Here is a 22422-nt window from a genome sequence, read left to right as displayed (position 1 = left end):
ACATTTACCACTCTCAACTGGAGCTACTGAAAAAACAGAAAAACAAGAAACTCTCTAACCTTTCCAACCTACAGGCTAATAATCAAAACAAGATCAACAATATTGTCAATCTCTCACAGCAAGCACTCAGCCCAGCTGAGGAATCAGTCCTTTCACGTGGACTGTCATTCTGCCCTGCCAAATCCCCAGACATGATTCAGTTCTGTGGGGACTTGGAAGCATTTTTCCGCCGTTTACGCCTGAAGGAGTATTTTCAACACACACAACAACAAGACAAAGCAGAACAAGCAACAACTTCACAACCCACTGCAGAACAACAACCACCCTCCCAACAGAACACTGACCACCAACTACCACCGAAAAAGTGTTACACAAAAAGGGACTCCACATGGACCCCTCCTGATGGACGCAATACCACACTGGACTTGTACATTGACTGCTTCCGCCACAGAATCCAAACAGATGTGACCAGAAAACACCATCGCTTACAACAAAATCTAAACCATGCCGAAAGGAGAGCCATAGATAATCTCAGAAACAACCCAGACATTATAATTAAAGAAGCGGACAAAGGTGGAGCGGTCGTCATCATGAACAAAACTGACTACATTCAGGAGGCTCACAGACAACTTTCCAATACCGCCTTTTACATAAAATTGGACTCAGACCCCACACAAGAATACAAAAAAGAACTGAACAAGATTGTTAAGGAGCTACCCCCACACATCCAAGAACAGATCCTCACAAACACACCAACAGAACCTCGACCAGGAACTTTCTATCTTCTACCTAAAATACACAAACCAGGAAATCCAGGACGCCCCATCATTTCAGGTATTGGCACTATTACAGTGGGTGTCTCCGGTTATATGGACTCTGTTCTGAAACCATATGCCATCAGTGCTCCCAGCTATGTACGTGACACCACAGATTTTCTGAGGAAAATACAATCTTTAAATAATCTTCCCAACAATACTATACTAGCTACTATGGATGTGGAATCTCTGTATACCAACATCCCACACAACGATGGTTTACAAGCTATAAGGAATACCATTTCAGATAAAACCACAGCGGACTTTGCTACCAAACTCTGCCAATTTGTCCTTACCCACAACAACTTCAAATTCGGTGATGACCTGTTCCTTCAGATCAGCGGCACAGCAATGGGCACCCGCATGGCCCCACAGTATGCCAACATCTTCATGGCGGATTTAGAACAACGTTTCCTAAACTCCTACCCACTCAAACCTCTCTTGTACCTGCGATACATTGATGATATTTTTATCATCTGGACACATGGTCAACAGACCCTGGACACCTTCCACCAGAAATTCAATGATTTTCACCCCACCATCAACCTAACAATGAATCAATCTATGCAAGAAATACATTTTTTGGACACTACTATAAAAATACAGGATGGGCGCATAGACACCACCTTATACCGTAAACCAACTGACCGACAAACATATCTACATGCCTCTAGCTACCATCCCAAACATACCAAACAGTCCATTGTATATAGCCAGGCACTACGTTACAGCCGCATCTGCTCCAATTCTACAGACAGAGACTCTCACCTAAGAGATCTACAGCAAACCTTTTTAGAACTAAAATACCCAGCAGATGAAGTTAGACAACAGATCAACAGAGCCAGACTGATACCCAGAGAGAACTTGCTGCAAGACAGACCCAAAAAAGAAAATAACAGAACACCTCTAGTCATCACATACAGCTCCCAAGTTAAAACAGTACAACGCATCATCAGAGATCTACAACCTCTCCTGGACAATGACAGTTCTCTTTCTCAAGCTCTGGGAGGAAGACCTTTCATTGCCTCCAGACAGCCCCCCAATCTTAAACAACTCCTAACCCACAATAATACTATAACCAGACTTAACACGGACACTGGCACCAGAGCCTGCAATAAACCCAGATGCCAACTTTGCTGCCACATACACCCGGACAACACCATTACTGGCCCCAACAACATCACACATACCATCTCGGGACTATTTAATTGCTCATCGTCTAACATTGTGTATGCCATAAAATGCCAACAGTGTCCTTCAGCTCTCTATATTGGACAAACAGGCCAGACCTTACGCCAAAGAATAAACGGACATAAATCCGACATCAGGAACCACAAGACAGAAAAACCAGTAGGAGAACACTTCAATCTCCCAGGACATTCTATACAAGATCTCAAAGTAGCTGTTCTATTACAAAGGAATTTCAGAAATAGACTGGAAAGAGAAGCTGCTGAATTGCAACTTATCACCAAACTTAAAACTATGGAGAGACCTGGTTTGAACAAAGACATTGGATTCTTATCTCATTATACATGACAAAGCCATTTTTCACCTTCTCACCCCTTGCTTTTTCCTGTTAGACCTATTGCAGTCGTTAAGAGTCGTCAACAGGCTCATCGCAGCTATCTGCCAATCACCCATTCCCACCACCCTTCTGAGTAATACCCCTCCCCACCTTCTCACTATATAGAAAGGTCCGGTGACTTCTGTTTCAGTGTATCTGAAGAAGTGTGCATGCACACGAAAGCTCATACCTAGAACTAACTCAGTTGGTCTTTAAGGTGCTACTGGAAGGAATTTTTTTATTTTGTTTTGACCATGGCAGACCAACACGGCTACCTATCTGTAACTGGAACTATGGAAGGCACCACATTGAGCCGCATGAAATGGAAGTCCATCAACCTCACCAAGAAACTTGCACAGGTACAGACTGATATCTTCTTTCTTACTAAATGCAAGAACCTGGACATTATACCCAAGGGTCTTAGAATTAAGAACCCTCTACAATCCACGTATCCCACTGAATATGCAAGAAAACTATGCAGCACTTTCTCTAAGAAGCTGCTCAAACATCTGATCAGCGTTCTCTACTCTAAACAGAAGCTAATAAAGGAGGAACTCCTTGTATTGGACAACTCTATCAGGAACCACCAAGCTTGGCAAGAGTTCCAAAAGGAAAAACAGAACATTTACCACTCTCAACTGGAGCTACTGAAAAAACAGAAAAACAAGAAACTCTCTAACCTTTCCAACCTACAGGCTAATAATCAAAACAAGATCAACAATATTGTCAATCTCTCACAGCAAGCACTCAGCCCAGCTGAGGAATCAGTCCTTTCACGTGGACTGTCATTCTGCCCTGCCAAATCCCCAGACATGATTCAGTTCTGTGGGGACTTGGAAGCATTTTTCCGCCGTTTACGCCTGAAGGAGTATTTTCAACACACACAACAACAAGACAAAGCAGAACAAGCAACAACTTCACAACCCACTGCAGAACAACAACCACCCTCCCAACAGAACACTGACCACCAACTACCACCGAAAAAGTGTTACACAAAAAGGGACTCCACATGGACCCCTCCTGATGGACGCAATACCACACTGGACTTGTACATTGACTGCTTCCGCCACAGAATCCAAACAGATGTGACCAGAAAACACCATCGCTTACAACAAAATCTAAACCATGCCGAAAGGAGAGCCATAGATAATCTCAGAAACAACCCAGACATTATAATTAAAGAAGCGGACAAAGGTGGAGCGGTCGTCATCATGAACAAAACTGACTACATTCAGGAGGCTCACAGACAACTTTCCAATACCGCCTTTTACATAAAATTGGACTCAGACCCCACACAAGAATACAAAAAAGAACTGAACAAGATTGTTAAGGAGCTACCCCCACACATCCAAGAACAGATCCTCACAAACACACCAACAGAACCTCGACCAGGAACTTTCTATCTTCTACCTAAAATACACAAACCAGGAAATCCAGGACGCCCCATCATTTCAGGTATTGGCACTATTACAGTGGGTGTCTCCGGTTATATGGACTCTGTTCTGAAACCATATGCCATCAGTGCTCCCAGCTATGTACGTGACACCACAGATTTTCTGAGGAAAATACAATCTTTAAATAATCTTCCCAACAATACTATACTAGCTACTATGGATGTGGAATCTCTGTATACCAACATCCCACACAACGATGGTTTACAAGCTATAAGGAATACCATTTCAGATAAAACCACAGCGGACTTTGCTACCAAACTCTGCCAATTTGTCCTTACCCACAACAACTTCAAATTCGGTGATGACCTGTTCCTTCAGATCAGCGGCACAGCAATGGGCACCCGCATGGCCCCACAGTATGCCAACATCTTCATGGCGGATTTAGAACAACGTTTCCTAAACTCCTACCCACTCAAACCTCTCTTGTACCTGCGATACATTGATGATATTTTTATCATCTGGACACATGGTCAACAGACCCTGGACACCTTCCACCAGAAATTCAATGATTTTCACCCCACCATCAACCTAACAATGAATCAATCTATGCAAGAAATACATTTTTTGGACACTACTATAAAAATACAGGATGGGCGCATAGACACCACCTTATACCGTAAACCAACTGACCGACAAACATATCTACATGCCTCTAGCTACCATCCCAAACATACCAAACAGTCCATTGTATATAGCCAGGCACTACGTTACAGCCGCATCTGCTCCAATTCTACAGACAGAGACTCTCACCTAAGAGATCTACAGCAAACCTTTTTAGAACTAAAATACCCAGCAGATGAAGTTAGACAACAGATCAACAGAGCCAGACTGATACCCAGAGAGAACTTGCTGCAAGACAGACCCAAAAAAGAAAATAACAGAACACCTCTAGTCATCACATACAGCTCCCAAGTTAAAACAGTACAACGCATCATCAGAGATCTACAACCTCTCCTGGACAATGACAGTTCTCTTTCTCAAGCTCTGGGAGGAAGACCTTTCATTGCCTCCAGACAGCCCCCCAATCTTAAACAACTCCTAACCCACAATAATACTATAACCAGACTTAACACGGACACTGGCACCAGAGCCTGCAATAAACCCAGATGCCAACTTTGCTGCCACATACACCCGGACAACACCATTACTGGCCCCAACAACATCACACATACCATCTCGGGACTATTTAATTGCTCATCGTCTAACATTGTGTATGCCATAAAATGCCAACAGTGTCCTTCAGCTCTCTATATTGGACAAACAGGCCAGACCTTACGCCAAAGAATAAACGGACATAAATCCGACATCAGGAACCACAAGACAGAAAAACCAGTAGGAGAACACTTCAATCTCCCAGGACATTCTATACAAGATCTCAAAGTAGCTGTTCTATTACAAAGGAATTTCAGAAATAGACTGGAAAGAGAAGCTGCTGAATTGCAACTTATCACCAAACTTAAAACTATGGAGAGACCTGGTTTGAACAAAGACATTGGATTCTTATCTCATTATACATGACAAAGCCATTTTTCACCTTCTCACCCCTTGCTTTTTCCTGTTAGACCTATTGCAGTCGTTAAGAGTCGTCAACAGGCTCATCGCAGCTATCTGCCAATCACCCATTCCCACCACCCTTCTGAGTAATACCCCTCCCCACCTTCTCACTATATAGAAAGGTCCGGTGACTTCTGTTTCAGTGTATCTGAAGAAGTGTGCATGCACACGAAAGCTCATACCTAGAACTAACTCAGTTGGTCTTTAAGGTGCTACTGGAAGGAATTTTTTTATTTTGTTTTGACCATGGCAGACCAACACGGCTACCTATCTGTAATTATAAGCTAGAGTAAGAGAGAGAAAACGCATTTTCCCAAAAGAGGGCAGATCCATATCATACATCCAAAAAAAGCATGACTTTCTCCAGAGAATCCTGGGAACTGTAGCTTATTAAGGTTTCTGGGAATTGTAGTTCTGTGAGGGTAAACTATAGTTCCCAGTATTCGGGGGGGCGGGGAGTTATGTGCTTTAAATGTACATGTACGTGCAACTAGAGCCTTTGCAGTTCTGAGTGCTGCCTGGCATTTGTCTCTGCAACTCTCGGGCCACTATACTGGACAGCAGGTCTGACCTCAATGATGATGCGGCACCCTTCCCTTCCCTTCCTCCTGCCTGCCGCAGCATTCAGCTTGCACAATGGGGACTCACGCAGAGGAGCTAATTAAGCACCAGGAAAAGGGTGAGGAAACCACTTGTCTGTTTTTCTCTCTTTCTCAGCAAGAGGGAGAAGCTGCAGCCCCAGATCTTTTGTGAAAGCCCCCCATGTTCTCTCTTTAAAATAATAATAATAATTATTATTATTATTATTATTATTATTTCTGCTTGCAGGGCATCTGGGCACATTGCTAAGCATGGTGTTTGGGAGGCTCCACCCACCCACCACCTCCGTTTGCCCAGAGGCATTTGTAAATTAGCATATGCAAATTTGTGTCATGGTTCTGTGCCCAAGTATACAGCAGTGCCCCAAAGGGAGAGGGAGAGGGTGACAGGAGAGGCAGGAGGGGGCCAGAAGGATGGGATTCAAGTCAGCTTTTCCACCAAGACTTCAGCAGGAATTGCTCCCAGTTTTAAATTGACAAGACTTTGCCGTTGGACTCAACATCACTTTGAGCCCCGTGCAAACTGCCCTCTTTGCAGACTGGGTTGTTGCATGCACCACAGCACAAATAACCCAACCTTAAAAGATTAAAGGAAGTGGGGCCGACAGCACCGCGGCTCTTAGGACCAGCCCTACCATGATGCAGAGTTAGGCAGCTGCCTCAGACGGTAGATGCCCTGGGGGAGCGGCATCAAGGTGTTAAAGCAGGTGGCCCTCCAGATGTCATTGGGACCTGACTCCCACCAGCCACAGCCAGCACAGCCAATGGTCAGGAGGGATGTTGCAGTTCAGCAACATCTGGAGGGTGAGAGCTTGCCCACCCCTATGCTAGAGGACAGAAGTGTGTGTGTGTGTGTGTGTTAGCTGGCCTGCTCTGTGCTGCCCTGAGCTAGCCTGCTGTAGTGAAGGACACTGCCCCATTGCCAGAGGTGAAATGAGATCCACCCGCCTGTCTCTAGTTGGCTTCTGCACATGGACTGAAGTGGGGTGCCCTCTTCTGCTTCTCAGGTTGGCCCTAGCTCTCTTCTCCATTCAGGAACCTCACAGCAAGACTACATGGCTTCTGATCATGGCTGGCCTCTGAATATTGCCTTTGGAACAGGACTGGGACTAGAAATGCAATAGAGCTGCACTTTGCATGGATCTCTGGAGAAGTCAATACATCTTTGAATAAGTGTTGCTAGAAATCACAGGTGGGCAGAATACTGTTGCGCTCACCACCAGTTTTCAGCCTTCCCACTTGCATCTTGTCCGCCACGAGGATCCTGGTTCTTTTGGGTCTTGAAGTGTGCCTTCCATCAACAATGGACTGCCTGCGTGTGATGGCCTGGGATTCCGATTCAGAGGATGAACCAGAGGAATCCCAGCCTGCACAGGAGTCCCCGCCTCCAGGGCTGGCTGAACTGGGGCAAGGCCTAGATGCTGAAGAGCCTGCACCTGTGGCAGAGCACCAGGAGCTGGCCCCAGGTGAAACCCTTCAGGCCCCAGAGGGGCTTGAGGACTCAGTGGCTACAGGTGAGCCTCCTCCAGGGCCCAGTAACCCTTCGGCCTCTCCTGATCTGCAGAGGCTTAGGGCAGAGAGGCGAAGGGAACTGGTTGCTCCCAGGAGGAGTGCTCGCCTTAAGGCCAGAGGAGGCGGGGCTCCTGGGGGCCGGGACCGCCCCTGGCCTTAGAAGAGGATAAAAGCCCAGTCAGCCCGGTCCCAGGTTGCGGGAGCAACGTCGTTGTTGGCTTTGGACCTTCCTGTGTTCCTGATCCCTGCTTGGCCTCCTGTTCCTGACCATCCGGTGTTCCTGTTCCCTGCTCGGCCTCCTGTTCCAGCGTTCCTGTTCCCCGCCCGGCTCTCCGCCTCGGACCTCGCCCCTCTTCGTGTGGACTCAGACTACGCTCACGGTACCTTTCCCCCGGGTCCAGCACACTGCGCCTGCACTTTCTGACACTGGTTATCCCTGGGGCAGAGGGGATGTTCAACTTCTCCCTCCAATTGCACAGGTGAAGGAGCTGCTACAGTTTTATATTTTTATCCACTTTTTACTTGTAAACCACTTAGAAGCCATTTTGGCAAGTAAGCGGTATGTGCATCATCATCATCATCATCATCCAGGTGAGCCAGGGTCCCTCCTGGTCCTCTGCTGCAGATGGGCCTTTTGTTGCTTCACCAGAGATGCTGGAGGTTCCCAAAGTAGCACTGGAGACAGGGGGCCCCCATAAGATCTTCAGACTTTGTGTCACTGGGGTCTTCATTAGAGGTTGATATACCCAGGGTGAAGGGCAGGTAGTAAATTAAAAAGAAATAACGAAGTAGCCAGCCATGTGAACACTGTAGAACCCATAAGATCAAGTCTGCCACATGAACAACGAGGAACCAGCATAGACCACCAGGAGTATCCTGCTGTCACTGGAAGTTGCAAGAGTGTTTCCGCAGTTTATACCACCTAGATGCCATCAGGAATATTCTATCTCCTAATCCTGAGAGAATTTTGAGTTGGAGATGAGTAATAAGAAATGCCCAGGGCAGCTCCATGGCCCCTTTACTGTCATCTCCAGGGGTCTGTCTGGGTGTGTGCATGAATCAAAGTTAAGATTATGGAGCAATGGAGGATCTAACCTGGTGCCATCTAGATGTTTTGAACTGCAGCTGACATTAGTCCAAGCTACCATAGACAATGGCCAGGAATGATAGGAGATGTAGTCCAACATCATATAGAAGGCCACAGGTGGTGGAAGACTGGTCTAAGGAATTCAAGCGTTCAGTGGAACTAAATAGACTTAAATCAAATAGCCTGACTCTCATGTAATTTATAGATTACTGACAGTAACCTCAGACCTAGCCACATTGCCTGTAAGTAAGTCACATTGATTTCAATGGGATTTTCAATTAGTGTGTTTAAGATCTAAGTGCCCATGTCTTAAAAGCATTCATTAATGTCCAGTATGACCTGAGTATACATTTTACCTACAAGGACAGCATAAAATCATTATGGATAATTTAGCAATGTGTGATAGTATCGGGGCATTAATTTTAAACAGCTATTTGTAATACTGTGCTTGCAACATGCCTTGCTTGAGGCAATATGCTCCTATGCACTGCAAAATTATTAATTCTCATTAAACTGTAATGCTCCTCCTTGAAGTAGAGCTAATGATCTCTTCTTCTCCTAAATTAACGTTTAGCTGCTCACAATAAGTCCAGTTAATGCTCCTATATTGCTGAGACAAATAAAATTAAACTTTCTATATATATCAATAGAATTTATTCTACTTAACTAGTGCATAAACACTTAAGAATGTCTGAAAGGTATAAAGATCCAAGATTAAAGATCCAAGCATGTGTTACTAAACACTGCAATCCCAACCACATTCTGTTGAAACAAGAGCCTGAGCAAATGACCCCATTTGCATGTGGTCACTGTGCTTTTAGGTGCTTCATCTTTGTGCTGCCACATGTGGAGCCAGTTGTATGAATGCTGATGCCATATTCAGAAACAAGCCAGAACTAGAAATTTGGGGAGAAGGATGAAGCATGTATAGAGCCATATGGCAGCCTCAACACAATTCACTTCAAATATACTTATTCTCCTCCAGGGTTAAGCCTTGGGGTAGCAGGGAGAAGGAAACATCAATTTCACAGCAGAAGCATGGCACTGATTGGCCAGCACCAGTAATGTCGCTAGGACACCTTCTCCAAAACCTCGAAAAAGTTTTGTACTTAAAAAAACCAAAACCCACTTTGTTAATAAAGTAGAAAAGCTATCATTGGTTTATTACAAGGGTCCAAGCTATCTGAAAGACTGTATTCCCTCATCCGAACCTGGGTTTTGAGATCTCTGGGGGAGGCCCTTCTCTCAGTCCCACAACCCTCACAGGCACGTATTGTGAGGACCTTCTCAGTGGCTGCTCCTAGACTTCGGAACTCCCTCCCTAAAGAAGCTAGATTGGCTCTCTCTTTACTGTCTTTCTTGTTCTATAGGCCTTTGAGAATTGAATAGGATGGTGCCATGATGTTCCTATTGTAATTATTGGTATGGTTTTAATAGATTTTATATGTGTATATATTTTTAATTCTGTCAATGTCTAATTGTACTTTAATGCCTGATGTTTCTCTGTAAGTTCCCTTGAATCCTGTCAGGGGAAACATCAGGGAATAAATAAATATAGAATAATAATAATAATTAATTGCCTTCTAAACCACCATCTCCATATAAATTTACATTTACATATAAGATAATTTAAAACAGTTAAAAGCAACAAATATGTTTAAAACAAAACAAAAACTCTAACAAGTGGAGACTTGTGGTAAAGACACATTTATCCAGCTGGGAAAGCCTGTTGGAACAAAAATCCATTGGTTATTTCTGAAAAGTACAGATAGTGGATGCCTGCTGCATTTAAAAAAAATATATTATTTATATATTTCAAAAGAATTTATAACATTTTCCAGTTTACAATCACTTGGCTTTAGACTACCCCCACCTCCATGGTTTCCCTAATTTACCAAATAATGCTGCACATTATGGTTATTCTATGCCTTATCTTCTCCACAATATTTTCAAATTTAAATTTTACTGCTGTTTTTACTCTAAGGCTACTTGCAATTTTTTTTTTTAATAATCTACAAACATTTTCCAATTCTCCTTAAATTTTGCCTCAGCTTGATTTCTAATTTTACTTGTTAAACTTGCCAATTTGGGATATTCCATTGATTTCAACTGCCAATCCTCTGGATGCCTGTTGTACCTTGACAGGAATGTGATTCCACAGAGCAGAGGCAGTCACAGGCTTCTGAGATTTTTGGAACCTGCAAGAGAAACTCTCCCACAAACCAGAGTGTTCTGGTCCTGGGCTGTATAGGGATTTATAGGCTAGTGCTGACTTGACCTGGTTGCAGATTTGCAGCCAGTGCAAATCCTGCAAGCAGAGGATTAAATGCTAGTGGTAGTTTGCCCCCACAAGCAGACTAGCCTCCGCTCTCTGCACTAGCAATTCCCAGCAACTCTTAACAGTACCCAGAATTCTTAGAGGGAAAGAACGTGCTTTGAGTGTGCTCTAAAGGTATATAGTGTGTACACAGTTTAGATGATTCCAGTAGCAAACACAACACTTCATCTTGTTTGCGGTGATAGTTGCATGTGTTTAGCCAGCCACAAAGCAAATGTGCACAGGAAACTCCTTGCCAAACAGTTCATTGAGGCACAGGGTAGAAAAAGAGGAAAGCGCAGAGGGGGAAAAGTCACGATCAGCTGCATTGTCCACTACATAGCTGTGCTCTAAGGCAGGGAAAATGTGACAAGTTTATTCTCTTCAAAGCAGATGTAAAAGCAAGAGGAGTTAGGCATAAAACCAGCCTCTAGAAACAAGTCCATTTGGGGTTCATAAAGAAGGTTACCATGTTGTAGGGGTTACAACTGAGCTTCAAAAGTGCTCACCAAATCTATTTAGGTATTAAATGCAAAGATCATACCGCAGGATACTGTTATTCTGCTTTCTAGCTGTGAAAGCTATTTACAAAAGATTCTCAAAATAAAACTACACTCAAATCTAGCACAGGAACAGAAATTACAGGATCCATATATGCCCTTGTCCTTTCCAAGTGTCATATCAGTCAGCAGCTCCCCCTGATGTCCTCCAAGGATGGAGCTGGACAGCTGGATTTCTCTCGGCCCATGATGGAGACCAGTCTTCCTTTGCTGGCTGTTGCCACCAAGCTCCCACTAAGGTCCTCAGAGGCAAGGGAGTGGGGCTGAACAGCTGGATCTCACTCAGCCCATAGTTGCCTGGTGCCATAAGTGTGTGTATGGTTCAACTAGGAGAATGAAGACTTGCTAACCCATGAAGCAGCCTATTGGCTCCCTTTTACAATGAACGAATAGTTTTAGGACACAGGTAGGCTACATCCTATAAAGGCTTGCTCCTTCAGCCTGTGAATTACAGTCAACTACTTGCTGTCCTGGGACGCGGGTGGCGCTGTGGGTTAAACCACAGCGCCTAGGACTTGCCGATCAGAAGGTCGGCGGTTCGAATCCCCATGATGGGATGAGCTCCCATTGCTCGGTCCCTGCTCCTGCCAACCTAGCAGCTCGAAAGCACAAGTGCAAGTAGATAAATAGGTATCGCTCCGGCGGGAAGGTAAACAGCGTTTCCGTGTGCTACTCTGGTTCGCCAGAAGCAGCTTAGTCATGCTGGCCACATGACCCGGAAGCTGTATGCAGGCTCCCTCGGCCAATAAAGCGAGATGAGCGCCGCAACCCCAGAGTCGGCCACGACTGGACCTAATGGTCAGGGGTCCCTTTACCTTTACCTTTTACTTGCTGTCCTCATGGTCCATACATTTTAGGAGGAAGAGGGAGAGCTATAGGAAGGCTTAAACTGCCCCACAGATCATAAAGTTTGATTAGTTCAAATGCAATATCAAGCTATGATTTTGCCCAAAGTATGGTTCGCAAACGAGATTTCAACCACGTCTTAAATCCTGGCCTGATGGCAAATCATTATTTGTTGGAGGATGAAGTTGGTTCAGATGTTACAATGCATCATGGTTAGAACTGCATTACATCTGAAGACACATCCCACTCTAGTCCTACTCTGGCAGAGTCTGCATGAGGTTCTCAAATTTCCTCTGATGTGGACATGGCTTCAGTAGCTTTTAGAGTCATTCGTTTAATCCCCAGGAGGGGATGAAAACAAGCATAAAACACGACAAGTCTCCCTTCTCTGTGACTAACACAGCCTTTTCAAAACATGCAAGGTAGGCTTAAGGATTCAGCAAGAATGGGCAACTTTGTGATGTGGCATGATTCCTGTGATTCCTTCAGCAGCCAAACTTGGTAGCTGCTTGGAAATTACTAAGGCTATAAGTATTTCATTTCCTGACATGCTCTAGCAATAGGTAAAATTGCTTCGGCAGCTCTCAGCACCAAGGGGTTTTCAAACAAGCAAGACCAGCTGTGACATCAATTTGTCTCCAGTGGAAATAAACAAGTCTGCGGAGATAAACACACTGATTTAAATACCGAGTGAAAGTTGACAGCTAATTCTCACTCTCAGAAGATCAGGAGACAATGAAAGGAATACAAAAGAATTTATTTGGAGGCATAAAAGTTTAAATTCTCTCTCTTTCCCCCACAAACACACACATACACAGACGCACACTGCAAAATGTACTTGCGCGTCTTACGTTTCCATGCAATCATGAAACCGGAGAGTGCCAATTGACAAGCCTGTCCAATAAAAATGGGCAGTTCAATTCGCGGCCCAATTAAGCCAAAGAACTTGGATTTCGGCCAATGTAGCCCCATTGACTTGGATCAGACTGTAAATCAGACAACATACATCTGAAATATTTATGGCCTGAAAGTCCAATAAATTTAAAGACAACAGGAAAAAAATGAATAAATCTGTGGAAACTGTGGTGTAATGACAAATACTGCACAGGCAGAGAAACAGGCTATTGACATAAATGATTTCCAGATTATTCACTCGGCTCCATTATCAATGAGATCAAGCGGGACAGGGGTTTGGCAAGCCGAACTGCTGCTCCACCTCCATTCAAGAGCATTCATATATAAACAGTGCCCAATAAACATTCAGTAGAATTTGCAAGAGTGAAGGCCTCTTCATAAGCAATTCTGCATGGGCAGGAGAAAGCATGCAGAATAAATGTGTGTGGCTTTATATATTCTGCCAGCAGTTTTCCAGAACGTTCGTCATTACACATGCTGATGCTTGTCATACAGTGGTGCTTGCCTTGCAAGACGGAAAACTCGCTAGACGAAAGAGTTTTCCGTTTTGGAGGTGCTTCGCAAAACGAATTTCCTATGGGCTTGCTTCGCAAGACGAAAATCTCTTGCGAGTTCCTGCGGGGTTTTTTCCCTTCCCCCCCCTTTTTCTAAGCCGCTAAGCCGCTTATCTGCTTATCCGCTAAGCTGATAAGCCGCTAAAAGCCTCTAATAGCGCTAATCCGCTAAGCCGTCAATGGGCTTGCTTCGCAAGACAAAAAAACCGCTAGACGAAGAGACTCACGGAACGGATTCTTTTCGTCTTGCGAGGCACCACTGTATTCTTTTAGTACATTTTATAACCCACTTTTCCCTCCTCATGGAACCTCTGTGGTATCTAGAGACGGAGGAAGAAATCCAATTCCATTTACATTTAAAGGCAAACCTACCTATTGGGCACTTTCCAATACGATACAAAATACAAAACTGAAATGCAGCCATCCTTTGTGATTTCCACCTCTCCTAATTTTACAGTGCAGTTCTCCAGCCAAGCAATGTGTACAAAAATTACATATCCTAGGGCTAAGTATGGCTAAAAATACATATATTTGTGGAAATTACAAGAATGCACCATAATAGATTAAATTACTTTGCAAAAAAATGTGTGTATTAGGAGAAATTCACACTAAAATGCTGATGAATTTTCATGAAGACTTTTTTTTAAAAAAATTGCAAACTGTTGTGGGAAACTGTGGAACTGAATTTAAGGATGGAAAAATGAGAATCTGAGAGAAATGGAAATGGGCAGGTTTCCCTATCCCTACGGGTCTGCAACTTGTACAACATATGATTTTAAGCAATGGTGCTTTTATTTATATAATCGTGGAGTACAATGGTACCTCTGGATACGAATGGGATCCGTTCCAGAGCCCCGTTCGCATCCAGAAGCAAACGTAACTAGCGATGGCCGCTTCTGTGCATGACATCATTTTGAGCGTCTGCGCATGCACAAGCAGCGAAACCCGGAAGTAACGCGCTCCGTTACTTCCGGGTTGCCACGGAGCACAACTCGAATGTGCTCAACCTGAAGCGCATTCAACCCGAGGTATGACTGCAAATGTAAATAGCGCCAGGAATTAATGCACACAGAATCCAATCCTATGCATGATCATTCATAAGTAGGTTCCAGACTCTCCCAATATGTCAGCCATAGTTTTGGTTCCAACCCCGTGCACACTTACCTGGGAATAAATCCCATTGGACTCAGTGGAACTTGCTTGTGAGCAAATACATACGAATGCCAGTTATATAAAACCTAATGATGTGTCTGTATTACACACTGTCACATAATAATGTACAAGCTCGACACTGTGTATGAATGTTTCCAAATTTGCTCTAGAAGAAAATGGGTGAAACCAAAAGCATAAGATACTGTTATAGGTTTGGAGGGGGCAGATTCCCCTAAATTCCTGGGTGCCAGACTCCCCATAATTATTAGAATCAATAAAAGTTAGAATTAATCAAGGTTTGATTCAACTGTGCCAAACACGGAAATTCCTGGGTTCGGCTTATGCTAAGAATAGAGAGGCCTGTCTGAGTGTAAGTCATGAAGGAACAAAGCAAAGTAATGGCCCATCAAGGAAACTATCAGAAGACAGGATTGCCAAGCAAGGGGGAGTGGGGTGCTAGTGGGAAGAAGCAAAGGCCACGTTTAGGGTTTCAACTTTGAATGGTGTAGTCTGGGGGGGAGGACCTTGGAGTCGTTTGGGGAAGAACTCCATGTGAGATGGGGATGACAGGTGAAACTAAGAGTCGCAGAGGATAGTTTTTTGCTTCCCTTAAGGGTGAAGCCAGATCCTCATAGGATGTGTGAATGTTCTGCCATCCCTCCATCTAGGTGCAGGTTGTATATGTGTGTAAATAAAGCCATATATTATAAAGACACCACAGTCTCTGCTGTGCCTAATTTCTGAAGGAAACACAAACCCTGGGTAAGCACCTGGAACCCCAAGAATTTCACACTGCTTGGCTGTGGTCCTATATACACTTTCCTGGGAGAAACTAACCCCACTGACCTCACTGGGCCTTACTTCTGAGTAGTTGCATATAGGTTGCAGTCCCATGCATACTTAAGTAAGGCATACTGAAGAATTATAGGACTACAGTGTAAAAACTCAGCTTTCAAAACCTCCCATCTCTCGGTTTTTGTAGTGACTAATGAGCTTTGAGCCTTTGGCAGCTCTGAAAGAAGCAAACAAATATTCAGCATTTGCAATAGAAGACACACAGGTCTGTTATTAAGAGAATAATTTCTGGACCAGTATTACTCAGTGGATAAGAAATTATTCTCTAGTGAATGATTCCACTGGTGTGTAAAAAAAGCAGCACAGAAGAGTTAAAGCACATTGCTACATAGAAATCACACTAGACTTTTGTGTGAAACCAGACAGGCAGCAGACACACTTCTCTCACTCAGAGCCACTTCCTGGAGACAGCCATCTTGCCTGTAATGTAACTGGCATTATCCACAAAAGCAACAGTATGGCTTCTGTCAGTCATTCATTCCCCAGAGGATCGTGCCATGTTCTACAATGTTCCAAAAATAGATAATTTCATGCAGAATAAATTTTAAAAGTAAAACACACGCACATACACACCCAAATTCTCAACCCAAACCCTTCTGAAGCTGTTTTAGAGGTAATTGAAGACAGATTTCTGCTATGCAAATACTCTTTTGATGCAAAACAATGACCATAATCTGTTAGAGAGAAGGAAAAAGGTTGTCACAGCAACATCCAGTGTCTTTTTGTGGGGGTGAGAGAAGAGCCCAGTTCTGTGACAGAATGTCATTCACAGGACTTGGGTTTTTTTGGCCACTGCATGTAAATTTGAATAGGAGGATATGCATTTATGTGTTTTTTTCCAAATGCTACACAGAAAGAGACCCTGCAAAATATTTCTTTTGGGGGGGAGCAGAACCTCAGTTTGCTATGTATTTCTTTTTTAAAAAGTTATGGGGGGGCAGCAGCCTGTCCCTGCCCCCCCCTTGGCCACGCCCATGCCTGCTGTCAGACAAGGGGCTGGGAAAGATTTCCCCACCACCACTGGGCGGTGTGGCAGGGTTTCTCTCCCTGGCATAGGAGAGACTCCATAAGGGCTTCTCGGGGGGAGTCCTTATGGAGTCTTCCCGCTCATTGTGGGGGCGGCAGAGGGATCTTTCATCTCAGGTAGCGAAAAACCTCAGGTCGCCCCTGCTAACATCAATTTGTACATTCACCGCACCAGGACTGATATCTGAAGTTGACAAATATACCGCAAGGGTAGCAGAATTTCATAATTCCTTTGGTTATTTTCTGTGTCCTAAATAATATTTACTTCCTCTCTTTCAGTAGAACAAACCTCAGATCCACCCTCACATTACATGAGCAGGGCCCTTCTTAGAGCACATAGCTTGTACAGTGGTACCTCAGGTTACATAAGCTTCAGGTTACAGACTCTGCTAACCCAGAAATAGTACCTCGGGTTAAGAACTTTACCTCAGGATGAGAACAGAAATCGCTTGGTGGCAGTGGGAGGCCCCATTAGCTAAAGTGGTACCTCAGGTTAAGAACAGTTTCAGGTTAAGAACGGACCTCTGGAATGAATTAAGTACTTAACCCGAGGTACCACTGTATGCAAGAAGTCCCAGGTTCAGTCCCCAGCATCTCTACATTGGTTCAGAAGAGACACTTGTCTAAAATCTGGCAGGACAGCCACTGCCAGTCAGCGTACTGTATACAATACTGAGCTAGGCAGGACCAATGGTCTGACTTGCCATAAGGCAGCATCTTATATTCCATAACACAACAGCAAATTGCAGACATCTCTGCCATAAAGGAGCCCTGGAAGAATCCATTTGTACTACGGAAGGGAAAGTAACATACTCTCTGCATGTCTCAAATGGACTGCAGAAGCTGCAGCTGTCCCAATAAATCTCACATTATGATCTGCCTATTTCATAAACGATGGCCATGTCCTCATCTCATCTAAATGAAGAGGTCAGAAACCCCTTTTTATTCAACTGTAAAACATTAACCTAAAGGGGAATGCATTTCACGGGCATAAGAGTTAATTATCCTGCACAGTCTGGAGAGCAAGCTGCAGTTCATATTAGTGTAACGGATCCATGTAAATCAACACACAGTTCACGTAAGAAACACCCCAAAATACATTAAATAATCATTCACATTGCCATAGCCTTCTGCCTGAACTGCTTGGCATGGGATCAGGCCAAAGAGATTGGAGGAACAGACAGATGAACAACACAGAGCGGAACAGATGCACTACATTGATAAAAAAAATGATGCCCAATTAACAGACACCACCTCTGAGAGTCTCATCTCTCCGCACCTCACACAGAGAGGACTTCTGCATGGGAGACTCCAGCTTAGGGCTTCCCTTCATATGATGCCTCTCCAAAATCTAAGCCAGAGCATCTTTTAGAAGCACTGTAAAACTTACCTGTATGGGTTGCCTTTGGGGAAACAGGTTAAGTTGGCAGAGAAGTAGGGATTTCAATGCATTTGAAGTGTTATCTGGGATGGGCCAGAAACCTGTTAATTATCTGGGATGGGCCAGAAACCTGTTAAAATTTATTTATTTCTTGCTTCCCTATGACTGACCTTTTTTTAAAAAAAAAGCTGCAGTCCAGTGCATAGTAAGAGCAAGCCCCATGCAACTCAGTTGAATATATTTGACTAAACAGGTATAAGGCAGTGCTGGAGACTGTTCATAGGGAAGCTGCAGAAAGAATGTAGCTGGTCAAGGGAGCAGTGGAATCATAGAATTGTGGGGTTGGGAGGGAACCTGAGGATCATCTGGTCAAAGCCCCCGCAATGCAGGAAAATGCAGCTGTCCCAGATGGGGATCGAATCCACAACCTTACTTGTATGGGTTGCCTTTGGGGAAACAGGTTAATGCACTACGCTCCAACCAACTGAGCTGACTCAAAAAGATTGAAAACCTCCAGTATAGTCCGCTCTCTAAGGGTGAATCCTCTGCAGCCAAAATAGCAATTCCCACCCACATGAGAGACATACCAGCAGGCTTTGGGGGATCCTCAAGGTTTGCAGGAGTACCAAAATATTTTGGGGGTGACTCTAAGGCAGGAATGTCCAAAGTCCGTTTCGGGGGTCTAATTGACCAGTTGGTTTAATCCGGCCCCTGTGGCAGTTTATTTCCTGGGGTACAATCATAAAAAAGCTCAACAACTTCAGTCCTTCAAAGGTCAACAACTTTGGTTGGCCCTCCAGTTGGCCCTCACGGCCCTTCACTTCATCAAATCTGGCCTTCTTTGAAGAAAGTTTGGACACCACTGCTCTAAGGCAATGGTGTGGGGGGAACCCAAGGCAGAACAATGAAGGTCAAGCATACTCTGTAACCACAAAATGCTGACTGGGTGGGGTGGAACAGAAAGCCAGAGGGGAAGGGTAATGGAACGGAGTCATCCAGGAAAGGGCTGACTAATATGATGAGCAGGAGGAGGCCACATTGCAACATATAGTTGCAGGCTCCACTTGTATATATCAGTGGAATATATAAAACAAAACCCCAAAAAGAACAGGTAGGTAAGAACAAAGAGAAGGATGGTATAGGATAAGATTCACTTTTTCCACAGGGGAGCCCTAGGACTTAAGGGGTTGGGCGAGGTCAACTCAACCAATACCAGCCTGGGAGGCTGGCAAACCAGAGGTATATTTTAACACTTGAGCAGCAGATTCTCAGGACCGTTCTGCCACCTGTGCAAGTTCCTTATACCTTGGAGGGATTTTAATCAAATACTAGAGGGCAATGTTACTTTGGAAGAAGAGAAATGCTGGGGCTGAAGCCTATATGGAAACAATATATTCTGAACTAAGCCCTGTGGCTTTTAACTTCTGGTGTGTGGGACAAAGCTGCATTGTTCCTATTTGTAAAGTGTATTCAACCCATGAGGGAACAATCCCTGCCCCAAGGAGTTTGCAATCTCCCAGCAGTAAACAAAAAGCACCTTACACATGTTCAGAGGTACTTCCCAGCCAGTTTGCAGGTACTGAGAAGAAATGTCCTGGTATATCCCAAAATGGAATTTTAGGCTTGATAGAAAAATACACCAAGGAGTCACAGTTTTTCAAAACTAAGCTAAAGTTGCTATTCTCCACCTCGGGATGTTTGCTGTCCTTTTATCAGTCTGATGCCAGGCAAACATTCAGCAGGTGCAGTTTCCCGTTGCCAAATCTTCGAGCTCCTATTGAATTGCTGCTTTCACATAGCAGTTAGTGAGCAATGTTGGCAAGGGAGACATTCCGAAATGAAAGCCACATCTGCATTTTCTAGAGACCTAGACTTAACCAGGGACTCAACTTCCCAGAAAGATCCAGGTGATCTATGACACTGGATCAAGGTCAGAGTCTGCTGCCTGCAGACTAATATAGAACAAGTGGAAGGGATCATAGAAAGCCAGAATAAATAATCCGGGATGTGCAATGGCGTCCTTCTGACCAGGAATAATTTACTTAACAAGGACTGGCTAATTGTTCTGAGCAGACCAGGATAACGCATAGTGGAAAAAGTGTGCATGCACCACTGATTCCCTGTATTGTATTGTATTCTGTTCCTTTCTTAATTATCTCTAACATTCTGTTTGTCTTCCTGGCAAGCTCCCTTGACTGCTGGCCAGGTTAGCTAGAGGGCAAGACCCTTGCTCTGACAGCATGCCACCCAGGGAGAGCCTGTGCCCTCAACCAACAGGGCAGTGCAACAACATCCCAAGACAAGCAGTATCTCAGGTCCCTTTAGATTAACAGCCTAGGCAGACAGACAAGCACTGTCTCTACTATAGCTTATCTCCTAATAATAATAATAATAATAATGGCTTATACTGTATGTGTCTACTGCTGGGCAGGGAGCGTAAATGGGTTTACATGTTGAGTTCTACTGCAGATGTTAGCTAGATTCATGTTTTCATTCATTATATCATTATTTCATTATATTGTTATCTGCATTTTATAATGCATGGGTACTTTGAGCAGAGACTCAATTAATAAAATGAAAATGAAAATCAGAACAATAATTTAGGCCAAATATATTAGAGAGGGAAGTTATTGCATTTTCCTCAAAATTTTCAGGATGCAGATATGCTATATTACACACGTTGTGCTCAGCAGGGGACGAGCCACAGAAAGGGGCTGCTGGAATCAAGCAGCAGTCTGACAGGGAGGGAGCGAAGAAGCAAGAGAGGGGGCTGGAGGGTGAGAAGGGGCTTGTCTCAGGGTGGTATGCTCTCCCTGTTGAATGCTGCTAGGGTGGTCAATTGTGCTGATTACCGTAACTCTGCAGAGTTAGCAGACTGGCTTGGAAGATGGCTGTAATCTGAATATTTGCTGTATGAGCACTCTCTAGTCCTAAAGCAATCACAATGATGACCGAGGCGTGTTATAGGAAATATATGCTTGGATAGTAAAAAGTTCCTAATTCTTGCTCTAATTTGGAGGTGCACAGGAGCCATGCTTGCTCTCTGATCTCCATAGGAGAGAGAAAAAACACACACATATTTTTTTCAGCTGAGCACCTTTCCTACCCACCTGCATTTTCCCAGCACTTGCTAGACTTTTTGTTTTGCCAATAAGATTTTAGCCTTGCATTATGGAGAAATGCCGGCCACTCTACTTGTAACATGTCAAAGGCCTGTTTTAAAATAAAGAGGAAGAGAAAAAGACACCACCCTTTTTCATATGAAGCAATTCATTAAGACTTTTTTTAATGTAAAAATGCAAGAAAGGTTCCGTACGACCTTTTCCTGATCATGTGCACCACCTGATTTAGAAATGACTGGTCACCTTGCCTCAACAGCCCTGTTCATGCCTTATTGCTGAAGAGATTCACAAAACATGTAGAGGAGGTGATGCTGCATGTGCTAGCCTTGCCCTAAAACATTCCTGCACATCAGGGGCGTAGGAAGGGGAGTGTGGTCCGCCCTGGGTGCCACCCTGATGGGGGGTGACAAAATGGCGGGCGGCACTTGCCGCGGGGCTTGCAGCGTGCAAGAGCCACGCGTCTCGGCGCCCATAGGCTCCGCGCTGTCCACCCACTGCCTCCCCCCCAGCTGTAGGGCGGCTAAGGCCCCATGGCGCACTCCGTCCCTAAAAGTGCTGCCCGCCCCATCTCTATGGGCGCCGCACGCCTCAGCCCATGACTTCCCTATGGGCACCGCACACCCCATGCGGCAGGGCGTGTGGTGCCCATAGGGACAGGGCATGCGGCAGCCATAGGGAAGGCACAGGGTGTGACACCCTATGGGCGGTTCGCCCTGCCCCTGGGCACGCCACCCCAGGTGCCCAAGAGGCTTCCTCTGCCACTGCTGCACATACCCAGTGGACAGTTGTGACAACTTGGCTCATGGGACACAAGGAGCTCTTCCTGAGGCACAGTATCATGCTGCAGTTTGAGAATGATTGTCTGCTTGTGGGGCTGACCACAGCTCAGTGGTACAGAATGTGCTTTACATGCAGAAGCTCCTGGGTTCGATTCTTGGCATCTCCATTTAACTAGCAAAATGCAGAGGAGGGCAACCAAGACGATCAAGGAGTCTGGAAACCAAGGTCTTATGAGGAATGCTAGAGAGGGAGTTGGGTAGCCTGGACAAGAGAAGACTGAGAGGAGATGCGACAGTCAACTTCAAATATCTCAAGGGCTGTCACATCAA

At 44.6% G+C, this 22422-nt stretch overlaps 1 protein-coding gene across 1 annotated transcript in view; it reads right to left on the bottom strand.

The window, feature by feature from the left end:
* DNAJC1 (DnaJ heat shock protein family (Hsp40) member C1) overlaps positions 1–21404 on the bottom strand; it is a 120079-nt gene extending 98675 nt beyond the window's left edge. The window contains exons 1-2 of the mRNA XM_081882141.1: positions 21302–21404; positions 18201–18292 (exon numbers count right to left, since the gene is read on the bottom strand). Coding sequence (XP_081738267.1) covers positions 18201–18292; positions 21302–21395 — 186 coding nt within the window. The 5' untranslated portion in view covers positions 21396–21404. The remainder of the gene's footprint in view (positions 1–18200; positions 18293–21301) is intronic.
* Positions 21405–22422: the final 1018 nt, after the last annotated feature.

Source organism: Podarcis erhardii (assembly GCF_964252035.2).
Source record: "Podarcis erhardii genome assembly, chromosome: 12".
Classification (NCBI taxonomy): Eukaryota; Metazoa; Chordata; class Lepidosauria; order Squamata; family Lacertidae; genus Podarcis; species Podarcis erhardii.
This window is presented reverse-complemented; position numbering and strand designations above follow the sequence as displayed.